The sequence below is a fragment of the Erpetoichthys calabaricus genome, assembly GCF_900747795.2.
Source record: "Erpetoichthys calabaricus chromosome 1 unlocalized genomic scaffold, fErpCal1.3 SUPER_1_unloc_22, whole genome shotgun sequence".
Taxonomy (NCBI): Eukaryota; Metazoa; Chordata; class Cladistia; order Polypteriformes; family Polypteridae; genus Erpetoichthys; species Erpetoichthys calabaricus.
In genome coordinates, this window is record NW_026261588.1 from 2,019,422 (window position 1) to 2,033,138 (window position 13,717).

At 43.5% G+C, this 13,717-nt stretch overlaps 1 protein-coding gene across 2 annotated transcripts in view; it reads left to right on the plus strand.

The window, feature by feature from the left end:
• LOC114669337 (bestrophin-3) overlaps nucleotides 1-13,717 on the plus strand; it is a 71,266-nt gene that overhangs the window by 53,733 nt on the left and 3,816 nt on the right. For both annotated transcript variants that reach the window (XM_028825555.2, XM_028825556.2), the window contains 2 exons: nucleotides 4,161-4,315; nucleotides 9,606-9,683. In XM_028825555.2, the coding sequence (XP_028681388.1) occupies nucleotides 4,161-4,315; nucleotides 9,606-9,683 (233 nt within the window). The remainder of the gene's footprint in view (nucleotides 1-4,160; nucleotides 4,316-9,605; nucleotides 9,684-13,717) is intronic.

A 13,717-nucleotide genomic window follows, 5' to 3' on the forward strand; every position in this document is an offset into this window, starting at 1 on the left:
GTGTTCTGGAGGAGGCACAAGATCTCCTCCGGTGGTCCTGGGCATCCCGGCCAGGCATGAACCCCAGCCGGGTGCCACACCATGTACCGTTGAAAGCTTGGGATGCTTTATAGAAAACAAATCCTAGCTTTGTTCTGTTTGATCGTCGCCCGTTAGCACATTTTTAGCCTTTTCTTATCATGCGTGCAAATGTCGCTAACAAGTTGCCTTAGACTGGGAATCGGTGACCCACAGTATAAGCTAGCATTTCATAAAGCAAAATGGCCATCTTTAGAGTGACACCAGTGAGTGGTCATTTTAAGGATACTCAGCTACCTAATGGTGCGATGTAAAGAGCAAGAAACCATTGGCACTGGGGGCCTGCGAACGCTGCAGCCATGCGGTGCCATAAATATACTCTCTTGTGTGTTTCACGTTGATTAGACAAGACCTTCTCAGCCTCAGCGTACTCCTGATTCTTAATGACAATTGTAGTCCCCTTGTCAGTAAGTTTTATATACACTATATGGACAGAAGTATTGGGACGCCTGACTATTATACCAATGACAAGGCATTCAAACACACTAATTTTTAATATGGAGATGGTCCCCCCCTTTTGCAGCTCTAATCACATGTACTCTTCTGGGAAGGCTTTCCACAAGATTTTTGGAGTGTTTCTGTGGGAATTTGTGCCCAGTTATTCTGTAGAGCGTTTATGAGGTCAGGCACTGATGTTGGATGAGAAGGCCTGGCTCGCAATCTCCTTTCCAGTTCATTCCAAAGGTGTCCAATGGGGTTGAGGTCAGGGCTCAGTGTTTATGTTACCGCTAAAGTGCAGAAATCAGTTATTCTACAGATTATCTACGTAATGTGCAGATTAACTAGGGTGATCCGTTAAAGTGCCGAAAATTGTTTCATTTCTCAAATTACCTAGATAATCTGCACATTACCTACTAGGCACTCATTAAAGTGGAAATAAGATCTTTGCTGGAACAACAGCAACGTTTCTGTACGCTTAAATTAACAAAATGTTATTTATTTATTTTGCGATATTTAAAGAATCAAGTTCATGCAATCAATCAATCAACAAATTAGTTGATAGAATCAATCATCAATCAATTAAAAAACTATAATACAAAGAATCAAACGGTTTAAAATATTATTACAATTAAGGAACTGAATTTGCAAAACATATGATAAAATTATGCTTACTTATTAGTGCAATCTAAAGGTTGGTGACACTTTGAATTACATAGCAATTGGTTTTTGCGACAAGCACACCTATTTGTGCTACATTTAGATTTGCAGTCACATTTTCTGAAACCCTGCCCAGTACCAAGTGATTGTTTTATTGCTGTTTGACGTAAAGATATTTCTACAGCAGGCACATCTTCTTTCGTTAAAAATCTCTCTTTGCAAACACTGAATTCAGATTTTGCATACAATTGTGTTAAAATACCCGTTGTAGTACCAAGTTTATAAAAGCCATCCTCTGTTTTACTAAGAACCACAGCTAAAATCGAGCGGGCATCAGTTTTTGCTCTGTCTACTTCGGGTACTTTAATTCTCACAGTGACATCTTCATCGACCTTTGGGTGCTTTGCATTAGAAACTGCTAACATTTTCTTTGCTTGCAATATAAAACAACTGGCGATGACAAGACGCTGGCAAAACCAAACTAAAGGTGGAGGGAGAGGGGGAAGGAGTAGGGAAAGGAAATGAGAGAAACGAACTTTTGAACTTTAACGATACGGAAGCCATTAATGCGCACACTACTTAAGTAAAATGCGGAAAACTCTTGATTCCGTACGTTAACGGAGTAAATCAGTTAATCTGCAGATTAGCTAGGTAATGTGCACATTAATGGCTTTCGAGCTTTAGCGGTAACATTTACATTAATGCCAGTGGACGTTTGGAACTCTTCAGCTATGGCATCAACAGAGTGTTGGCAACTATTACGCACCGTGCCACTTAGCTGTTATTGACCCAGCTCTCTGACCTTACCTGGTCTTCCGCTTAATAAATTTCACACAATGTCTTATTGCAAAGGTGGCATCCTATGACAGTACCACGCTTGAAGTCACTGAGCTCTTCTGAATGACCCATTTTGTTTCACAAATGTTTGTAAATGGAGACTGCATGGCTAGGTGCTCGCTTTTATGCACCTGTGGCGAGAGGTCTGATTGAAACACCTGAATTCAACAATTAAGAATCTTTTTGTCCATATAGTGCTTATTAAACGCCATATTCTTCCTGTCTCAATGGTACAAATTTAACTGGTCGCTTAACGGCAGTTTTGCAGTTACTTTTATGAAAGGAAAACAAATTCAATTTTGCAATAATTGCTGGCTCATCACTAGTATTAGTGTTAAAGTATCCTGGGCCCGGGTGGCGTGGGCTGGGCTGTCCCGCTTCCACAGTCTATGTTCTGATCCCGGTCACCCACATCTATAAAATAGAATAAGAAGAGTTGAGGCCCCCTGTGGGCAAACCCTGTAAAATTGAAATTAAAAAAGAAAGCAAAGCACATATATAAGAGCGTTAAGGAAACGTCTTTTCAGACGGGACTCGGGTTCTGACTGACTCGAAGATGGCAGAGTTCCTGGTTATGTGTATTTCCGGCAGTAAGAGGCAGGTCTGGGTGGTGGTGTTGGAAAAGCAGCCAATCTTCGGGTCTTCTGAGGGTAGGAAGCAAAAGACATTATCACATAGCTCCAACCCAAGGAATGGTAGGGAATTCTCTTCACCAGAGACCTTAAACTGCCCCCATATGCACATGATGCCATCAGCTTTACCAGATCTGTGCCACAAACTTGAAACCTCTCAGACCGGGCATCTGTGTATGGGGTAGCTTGTCCAATTTCCCTGTCACCATATTAGTCTTTAGCTACTCTGCCCCTCAATCCACTACAGTGGCGACAAAAAAAGGACCATGATGCACTGCACAGAAATCTCACACACTGTCTGATGCAAATAGCGGTGTAGAAAACTTTCTTGTGAGGCCCATAGAATTAAAATGTAACGACTGCGGTTGGTGTTTTGAGGAAATGGCGATGTGGTCAGCCAGTCGCTAATGGATGATACAGGGTGGAGCATAAAGATCTCCCACATTTCGTGGGAGAACTGTGTGGGCTGTAGTGGGGGTAGAGAGGTGTGGGGTAGGTCTCATTCGATAGGTTAGGTTCTACCATTTTCAGTACCCATCATGAGTTGGACCGGTGAACATCGGGGCTTTGTTGTTCAAGCATATTATGAGAACAACCGTTCTGTGATAGCGACGCAGAGCGCGTTCCGTACACGCTTCACACTCGGTTGAAATGCATCTGTACCAGATCGGAAAATGATTTTGCTAAGGATTTCTAACCTTCGGGCACCTGGGTCCACACTGAAAAGAAAATCGCCCGGCACACCTAGGACAGAACATGTGTGGTTTCAACAGGACGGGGCCGCAGCTCACATAGCACAACGTTTGCTCGGAGTGTGGAGGGAAATGATCCTTGGGCATTTGGCCGGTGCGGTCACCAGATTTAGGCCCATGTGACTTTTTCCTTTGGGGATACCTAAAGGTAAAGGTTTTCAATCATCGTCCTCAATCTCTTGAGGATTTGAAGGAAAGGATCAGACAGGAAATCGATGCCTGAGGTGACCCGGAGAGTTATGGAGAACTTCCGGGAATGTCTTCAGCAATGTATTGTAAATATGATTTTTAAAACTTATTTAAACAAAACCGTTTCTTATGTACTTTTCAGAAATATATACAATTTGTTTTTAGATAGTTTCGTTCATTTTTTATACCCCTTCAAAATGTGGGAGATCTTTATGCCACACCCGGTATAATTGACCATCACCTCAGCCCTAAAAAGTGCTTGATCTGTCCCAAAGTCTTTACTTTAGTCGCTTAGAAGGGCGATCCTGTGTCCAATTATGATTGAGCATACAGTACATACGAATTTCTGTGTATCTTGATTATAGAAATATCAAGAATCAATCCAGATAACGTCGTTATTTCAGATAAGAAAGACAGGCATTTCATGATAAGGTAGTTTACTCACTAATGGCACCAAAAAGTGCCAACGTGCTGGGTGTTAATAAGCACATTCAAGTAGGAGTTTCATTGGCTGATGGTAAGGACCCTATATAAACCCATACTCCATACATGTCTGAATATTCTGTGCCAACAGGATTCATGACTCCAGAAGAAAGGAAGATTTTTGAAAACTTGAAGTCTCCTCATCTGAAATATTGGATTCCGGTGGTGTGGTTTGGAAACCTGGCCTCCAAAGCGAGAAAAGAAGGAAGAATACAAGACAGCGTAGATCTTCAACATATTATGAGCGTAAGTAGGGTGATGGTTGAGCCGTAATCTAGTCTTTAATAAAAACAGAACAGGACAAACACACAGTGGGCCACCATGGGGCTGCTGGGAAAGTACAAAAGTTGGTCAAGCTACGTCACCCTAACACATGTGACGTCACTCATGTAGTTCTGTGTTTAAGTTAAGCAAACTGAGGGAAACGATTGTAAAGGTGTGGATAACGGACAGTTCAATGGTCGTGGCTAAAGCGTATGTGAGAATTCCTGTTTGTGACTCTAATGACGGTAGTTGTTATGGCTCTTTGCTTTGGACAATGAGAAATGATTTCTGTTTAGTATTGTTCATTTCAAAACCATTTTTTACTGGACTTAATTTTTACTCTACAAATATTTTGGTCTTTGTGTTTTGTTTGCAACTGTGGCTTTTGAGTTAATGATGTTTGTTTCTGGTCATGAGCCTTGAAGGCATTGCAGCATGTGCTGTAATTTGACAGATCCTATTTAAGATGGCGGTGTGATGTGGCAGTGCAACCTAAAAGGACTTCTTTTCTCGTCGGTCCAAGGGATCACCGTGCCACTGGACTGGTTAAGGTTAGGTTAGGTTAGGTTAAGGTTGTTCTGGTACAAGATTTCAATAGGTGGCAGTTTTTTTGGTTTTTTTTGTGTTTACAGTAAGTCTGCAGCATTGCAATAGCATTGAGGACTGTAGTTCTTTTGGGATTTTGTGTTCCTTGTTTATCATCCCAAGCATTTCCTGGATTTGTCTGTTTTATACATCTAATAAGGAGTGTGCCTCACAAAACATCACTGGACTATCGGAACAAGGACATCAGGTTTCCAAAGGGCTGATCACGGGGGGCAAACTTTCATTCATCAACCGGTTTTCTGGTCCCATAGCTGTCAGTAAGTCACTCCTGTGTTATCTTTGCATTGTGGTTCAGGTCATTGTCTTGTTGGAGCCCAAAGTGTTCTACAGCAGGTTTTCATTAAGGATATCTGTATACTTTGATCCATTCTTCTTCAAATCAACCCCGCTAGTCTCCCAGTCCCTGCAATTCCAACAAAAACCCCACAGCATGATTCTGCCACCACCATGCTGACCGTATGGTACAGGTAATGAACGGTGCATGTTTTCCTTCACACACGATGCTAATCTTGGTTCCATCAGACCAGAAAATCTTGTTTCTCACAGATGGAAAGTCCTTAAGGTGTTTTTTTGCAAACTCCAAGCTGACTTTAATGTATCTTTGACTGAGGAGAGGCCAAATCAGTGGTAGTTGTCCTTCTGGAACTTTCTCTCATCTCTGCACAGGTTATTCTGGGGTTCAGTCAGAGTGACCATTGGGTTCCTGGACAATTGCTAAGTTTGGCCGAGCGGTTACCTATAGGAAGAGTTGTGGTTGTTCCAAATCTCTTCTGTTTAAGAATTATTGAGGTTTTGGGGAACCTTCAATGTTCCAGAAATGTTTTTGTGGCCTTCCCCAAATATGAGTCTTGACACAATCCTGTCTCTAAGCTCCACAGACAATTCCTTGCACCTCATGGCTTGGTTTTTACTAACCCTTGAGACCTTCTACAGACAGACGTGTGGCTTTGCTAATCGGGGCCAGTCAATTGAACTGACCACAGGTGGACCCCAAATGAGGTGTAGCAACATCTCGATGATGATCAGTAAATTGAGCCAAATTTCAAGGGTCACAATAAGGGTCTGAATACTTGTGTCAATGTGATAATTCAGTTTTTTTATTTTTAATACATTTCCAAAAATTCCTAAAATCCTGATTGTGCTTTGCCATTGTGGGGTATCGAGTATTGTATGATGAGGGAAAAACGAATTGAAATGATCTTATTACAAGGCTGCACGTTAAGAAAATGTGACAAAGTGAAGGGTCTGAATACTTTGTGAAGGGGCTGTCAATTTAATGATCTCCATCTGCTTTGGTTGGGTGATGAGGAGAAAAGGTGTGGTAGGCAAAGGTTGGAGTGAGGAGCAGAAAGATAGGGGCGCATGAGCAGTCGAGAGCCGAGGAGTGTGTGGGGTGAAGGAAGAGGGATGAGAATGGAGGGAACATGGGGTGAAAGGTGATCGGGGAAAAAGGAAGATCACTTCTAGCTGACTAATTTAGGCCTACAAAACATGCCACCTGGTCAGTGAAGTGGGCCGTTCAAAAATGTAGAAGATGTACGTTGTGTTAGACATGTCAGCAGCGACACACTGTGCATTTAGAAGTAAACAAAACCTGTTTGTGATGGGCGACAAAGCTGAGCCACTATTCCAGCTATTATTGGAACTCGTCTGGGTTTGTGGTTATTTCTGTCTTAGACATGCCAGTGGGATTCTCATCTTGTCCTGTGGACTGAACAGCTGACAAGGGGGAGACAGTGAGAAATTGTCAAAGGCAGCCTGCATTGTTTCATTGTTTCCTTTGTGTCTGCTTGTCATACAGTGGATTCAGAAAGTCTTCAGGCCCCTTCACTTTCTGCACACTTTGTTGTGTTGTAGATTCATTTGAAATAGATACGTTAGTCTCCACTTGATAACCCATGATGACAAGCGGAATACGTGTTTTCAGAAAGGTTTGAAAATTTAAAATCTTTAAATCCTAGAAGTATTCACACCTTGAGTTCAACACTATTGTAGAAGCCCCTTTGGCAGGTGTCTTCTTATGTAACCCTCTACAAGCTTTGCAGAGCAGGATTGGGGCAGTTGATTCCATGCTTCCTGGTAGATCCTCTGAGGATCCATTAAATTGGATAGAAGACATCTGTAAAGTGCCGTCTGCAGTTCTCTCTGCACGTTCTTTAGGGTTAAAGTCTGGGCTTTAGATGATCTACTCAAGGACAGTCAAAGACTTGTACCGACGTCACTCCAGCATTGTCTTGGTTGTATGCTCTGCGTCACTGAATCATCTACACGGTCTGACCTTGCATACGCTCTGCAGCAGGTTTTCTTTATGGATGTCTCTGCATTCATTGTTAAATCAATTCTATCACTGAGAAGTACCTCATAGCGTGATGCTGCCACCCCTGGGCCTCGCTGTAGGGATGGTATTAGGCAGGAGATGAGCACTGTCAGCTCTTTGACAGGCATTGTTTTTGGAATTCTTCCCAAAGAGTTCATTTTTTATCTCATTAGATCAGAGAATCTTTCCCCTCATGATCCCGGTGTCTTTTAAATACTATATCTGCTCTGTTGGGCCCTTCAGCAAGGCCCTTAACCTGCAATTGCTGAGCGCTTTGAGTAGTGAGAAAAGCGCTATATAAATGCAAAGAATTATTATTATTATCATAATGTATGCCTTTTACTCAAGAATGGCTTCCATCAAGTCACTCTACCATAATCACATGATTGATGGAGTGTTGCTAGGATGGTCAAAATTCCAACAAGTCCTCCCAACTTATGTAAAACTCCGTTAGACTGACCGTTGGGTTCTTGGTCACCTACCTGACTGAAGCTCTTGTTGTCTGGTACCTCAGTTTGGGTGGATGGCTAACTACAGAAGGAGAACTGGTGGTCCCAAACTACTTCCATTTCTCAATTCTTGAGGCCACTGTGTTCCTGGGAACACTCAAAGCTTTCAAAAATGGTTTTATACCCTTGCTCTGCTCCATGCCTGACCACAGTTTCATCATGGAGGCCTGGAAACTCTACTCTACAATTCACCAATCAAAAACCAGGACTTAAAACAACCCGCCTTCTCAGCTTTGACAAGTGAAAGTGACAGTTTTCATTTCAGGGCTTATTTAAAATGAATAAAGAAAGGAATAATCTCAGGGCGGCATGGTGGCGCAGTGGGTAGCGCTGCGGCCTCGCAGTTAGGAGACCTGGGTTTGCTTCCCGGGTCCTCCCTGCATGGGGTTTGCATGTTCTACCCGTGTCTGCGTGGGTTTCCTCCCACAGTCCAAACACATGCAGGTTAGAGAGTGTGTGTGTGTGTGTGTGTGTGTGTGTGTGCGCACCCAGTGGTGGACTGGGGACCTGCCCAGGATTTGTTCTTGCCTTGTGCCCTGTGTTGGCTGTGATTGGCTCCAGCAGACCCCCGTGACCCTGTAGTTAGGATATAGTGGGTTGGGTAATGGATGGATTGATGGAATAATATCTATCTATCTATCTATCTATCTATCTATCTATCTATCTATCTATCTATCTATCTATCTATCTATCTATCTATCTATCTATCATATAGTGCCTTTCCTATCTCTCTCTCTCTCTGTCTATCATATAGTGCCTTATCTATCTATCTATCTATCTATCTATCTATCTATCTATCTATCTATCTATCTATCTATCTATCTATCTATCTATCTATCTATCTATCTATCTATCTATCATATAGTGCCTTTCCTATCTCTCTCTCTCTCTGTCTATCATATAGTGCCTTATCTATCTATCTATCTATCTATCTATCTATCTATCTATCTATCTATCTATCTATCTATCTATCTATCTATCTATCTATCTATCTATCTATCTATCTATCTATCTCTTGACATTCTCCTACAAACTCTGTAATTTCCTGATGTCTTCAACCTCCCCGTCTCATGACCCAGAATTGGATGGCAGCTGTAAATATGGACGGATGGATTTGCCACCCTATTCCCGGAGCCTCTCATTCTTTTTCTAGAATGTTCATCTAGGATTTTAACGCCCGCCACTGCACTGTCTGAGCTGCTCTGCCTTGTCCATCTCTGCCAGGACTAGAAGGGTCTTCAGTGGGTGGTGTGATGTGGTGTGGAGCTGTGAACAAAGGGCCACCACAAAGATCTTCACACTCTGTTGTCCATCAAGACGAACAGAAGGCCCCCTCGCTTGTTTTGTTAGCACTGTGACTCACGTATGGTGCAGATGGGAGGCGAAGGCATTTTCATGAGACAGTTTTATGGTTTGTTATGGAAGCTAAGTGATATTCTGTGTGTGGGAGTGAAAGGTTACAATAACAATTACAGGAACCAAATGAAACTTGTTGTAATATGACTCCATTAAAATGCAGAGATTGGCACAAATGGAGGCCTGTATTGTCCTTGCGCCTTGACGTCTTATTAAATAACGGAACACAAATGCCTGGTGATTCACTTTTGTAATGCGTACACATAAATGAAACTCTGAATTGTAATTAAATAACAGAGCACCAATGAACCGCCAATCCTTACATTTTGACATTAAGCCAAATAACTGAGCCAACTGTCTGGTGGTTGATTTTTTTTCTTATTTTAATTTACTTACTTGGCACAAGCACATGCTGCCTGAGTGTTAAGTTAACATAAAACCAAATGTCCAGCACTTCTAATGATTTCTTTTTATCCTTCATCAGGAAATGAACAAGTTCCGTACCTGGTGTTCCACGTTGTTTGGCTACGACTGGGTTGGCATTCCTTTGGTGTACACACAGGTAACGTCTAGCAAATGTTATCATCTTGGGGTGTTAAATGGTTAAGGGAGACCGAGACAAACTTAAATACTAGTGATCTCATCTCAGTTCATCTTTTCATCTGGTGAAGGCAGCAGGCCAAGCAGGTCAGTCCAGACTAGCTGAGAGATATGAACCCCCTCAGTGTGTCCCGGGTCTGTCTCAGGGTCTTCTATCCTGCCCAAACCACCTGAACTGTGCCTTATTGAAACTCTACTCTGAGGATCTTGCAAATTCACCCAAACATGGAGTGTCAGCCCAGCCACCCTGATAAGAAACCTCATTTCTGTTGCTGGCACGTGTGATCTCGTTCCCTACAGCTCATGACCATAGGTGACAGGACAGACTCGGCTCCTGCTTCCTCACTGTGGAGATCTGCTGCTGCTCCGGTCTACATGATGATCTCATGTTCTCATCTCCCATCACTCATGAACAAGACCCTGAGACACATAAATTGTTGACACCCCCCCCCCCTCTTTTCCAAGAGAGGACCAACTTGGAGGTTCTGATCCTCATTCCTGCTGCTTCACATTATAGCCAAACTGGCAGTCCATTTTTGTGTGAGTCTCTGGCTCATCACTAGTATTAATAATGTCCGTGTACTTGTTACTTACGTGACCAGCGCTCTGAATCCGTGATACAGAACTTCATTTGATTGAACTGAAAGCACCAATCCGCTCACCTGATGTACTCTTTCCCAAAGTTTGTACCTGAAGGTCTAATAAGACGGGTGGCATAACCGCATACCGTACCATTTCTTTTTTTTTTGCTTTATACAGTTCCTTGTATTAGGAATTTGTTAGTTTTCGCATACCCCTTGGGGTCTGAGCACAGGACCAGCCATTGTACAGCGCCCCCTGGAGCAATTTCAGGTTAAGGGTCCAGCAGAGCAGGATCTCTTTTGGAAGTAATGGGGATTTGAACCGGCAACCTTCCGGACACCAGTGCAGGTCCTTTGATTTCTAGGGTATAAACTCCACATTAGAGGACAACATACACTTTACGTCAATCACCCACACGGATGTTGGCTTTTATAAAGCAAATGATGAGTTTGTTGTAAATTGTTCTGCTGATTTGGCCTTCACACTGGGGTCCCACAAGGCTGTGTGCCAACTTTTGTCACTGCACATGTTAGGATCATAACTGTTTGATATTCAGACGACAGAACACTGGTGAGACTGATCTGAAATGGGAACCAGAAAGTCCAGAGGGACGGCAAAGTTGGCAAATTAGCAGCATGACGCTCAGAAAACCACCTGCTACTTAATAACAAAAGAGCACGTGATCGCTTTCGGGCGACATTGTGACGACTTAAAATCCATGGGAATAATTTGGAGAGGGTCTGCAGTTTTAAAATTATGGAAACCCTCATCACTCAGGACCTTATGTGGGCAATAAACACCAAGCTCTAGCCAAAAAGGCTCTCACTTTTAGGGGTGCTTAAAAGGTGCAGTCCACCCACCCAGGTGCTCCTGTCCTTTCACCACTGCTCTAGAGAAGGCGTCCTGACACACTGCATCAACGGGTGGTACGCCGACTGCACAGCCGCAGGCGGAAGAGCTCTTGAGAGAACTGTGGTCAGCTCTGCAATTAGAACATCAGTAGCATCCATCCATCCATCCATTTTCCAACCCGCTGAATCCGAACACGGGGTCACGGGGGTCTGCTGGAGCCAATCCCAGCCAACACAGGGCACAAGGCAGGGAACCAATCCCGGGCAGGGTGCCAACCCACCGCAGGACACATCAGTAGCACTTATCTCTTATATACAGTGCATCCGGAAAGTATTCACAGCGTGTCACTGTGTCCACATTTTGTTATGTTACAGCCTTATTCCAAAATGGATTCAATTCATTTTTTTCGTCAGAATTCTACACACAACACCCCATAATGACAACGTGAAAAACATTTGAGATTTTTGCAAATTTATTAATAATAAAAAAACTGAGAAATCCCATGTCCATAAGTATTCACAGCCTTTGCTCAATACTTTGTCGATGCCCCTTTGGCAGCAATTCCAGCCTCAAGTCTTGTTGAATATGATGCCACAAGCTTGGCACACCTATCCTTGGCCAGTTTGGCCCATTCCTCTTTGCAGCACCTCTCAAGCTCCATCAGGCTGGATGGGAAGTGTCAGTGCACAGCCATTTTATGATCTCTCCAGAGATGTTCAATTGGATTCAAGTCTGGGCTCTGGCTGGGCCACTCAAGGACATTCACAGAGTTGTCCTGAAGCCACTCCTTTGATATCTTGGCTGTGTGCTTAGGGTCGTTGTCCTGCTGAAAGATGTACCGTCGCCCCAGTCTGAGGTCAAGAGTGTTCTGGAGCAGGTTTTCATCCAGGATGTCTCTGTACATTGCTGCAGTCATCTTTCCCTTTATCCTGACTAGTCTCCCAGTCCCTGCCGCTGAAAAACATCCCCACAGCATGATGCTGCCACCACCATGCTTCACTGTAGGGATGGTGCCAGGTTTCCACCAAACATGACGCCTGGCATTCACACCAAAGAGTTCAATCTTTGTCTCATCAGACCAGAGAATTTTCTTTCTCATGGACTGAGAGTCCTTCAGGTGCCTTTTGGCAAACTCCAGGCGGGCTGCCATGTGCCTTTTACTAAGGAGTGGCTTCCGTCTGGCCACTCTACCATACAGGCCTGATTGGTGGATTGCTGCAGAGATGATTGTCCTTCTGGAAGGTTCTCCTCTCTCCACAGAGGTCCTCTGGAGCTCTGACAGAGTGACCATCGGGTTCTTGGTCACCTCCCTGACTAAGTCCCTTCTCCTCCGATCACTCAGTTTAGATGGCCGGCCAGCTCTAGGAAGAGTCCTGGTGGTTTCGAACTTCTTCCACTTACAGATGATGGAGGCCACTGTGCTCATTGGGACCTTCAAAGCAGCAGAAATTTTTCTGTAACCTTCCCCAGATTTGTGCCTCGGGACAATCCTGTCTCGGAGGTCTACAGACAATTCCTTTGACTTCATGCTTGGTTTGTGCTCTGACATGAACTGTCAACTGTGGGACCATCTATAGACAGGTGTGTGCCTTTCCAAATCAGGTCCAGTCAACTGAATTTACCACAGGTGGACTCCAATGAAGCTGCAGAAACATCTCAAGGATGATCAGGGGAAACAGGATGCACCTGAGGTCAATTTGGAGCTTCATGGCAAAGGCTGTGAATACTTATGGACATGTGCTCTCTCAATTTTTTTATTTTTAATAAATTTGCAAAAATGTCAAATAAACTTTTTTCACGTTGTCATTATGGGGTGTTGTGTGTAGAATTCTGAGGAAAAAAAATGAATTGAATCCATTTTGGAATAAGGCTGTAACAAAACAAAATGTGGAAAAAGTGATGAAGCGCTGGGAATACTTTCTGGATGCGCTGTATATTGTGACAGCAGAGGTTGCTGTTGACCCGTGAACCTGCAGACAATACATCCAGACACCAGATAAAAGTATTAGAAATGAATTTAATAATTATAATAATGTGCACAAAGCACCTCCACCTCCACAATACTCAATTAAATCAATAATCAAAACAATAACCAACAATAAATCCTTCTCTCCACCCAGCATCTCCGTCACACTCCCACCCAACTCCGGCTCAGTCTGCTGAGTTTCCCACAGTCCTTTTTTATAGTCGTCGACCCGGAAGTGCTTCTGTCCTTCAGTCCATTTGATTCCATAGCACTTCTGGGTCATATGAACTCTTCTTTTTCTTCAGCCCGGCTATAATAGAAACACTTGTGGCTCCCTGCAGCGTCCCCTGGCAGCCCCCACGGTATCCAGCAGGGCTGTGAAGCCAAACTCCATTGTCCACGATGCCCTGTGGGAATTCGGGGCACCTCCGTGTTGCAGGGAGGACTCCATCTAGCGGCCTGGGGGTGCTTGTCGGGATAAACTACCGGCCATCGCTCACAATAATATATATATATAAAATCAAATGTCTGTCTGTCTGTCCTGCTTAACAGATTTAGATCGGGTTTGCTTGAACATTCTGGTTGATTTTGCGACT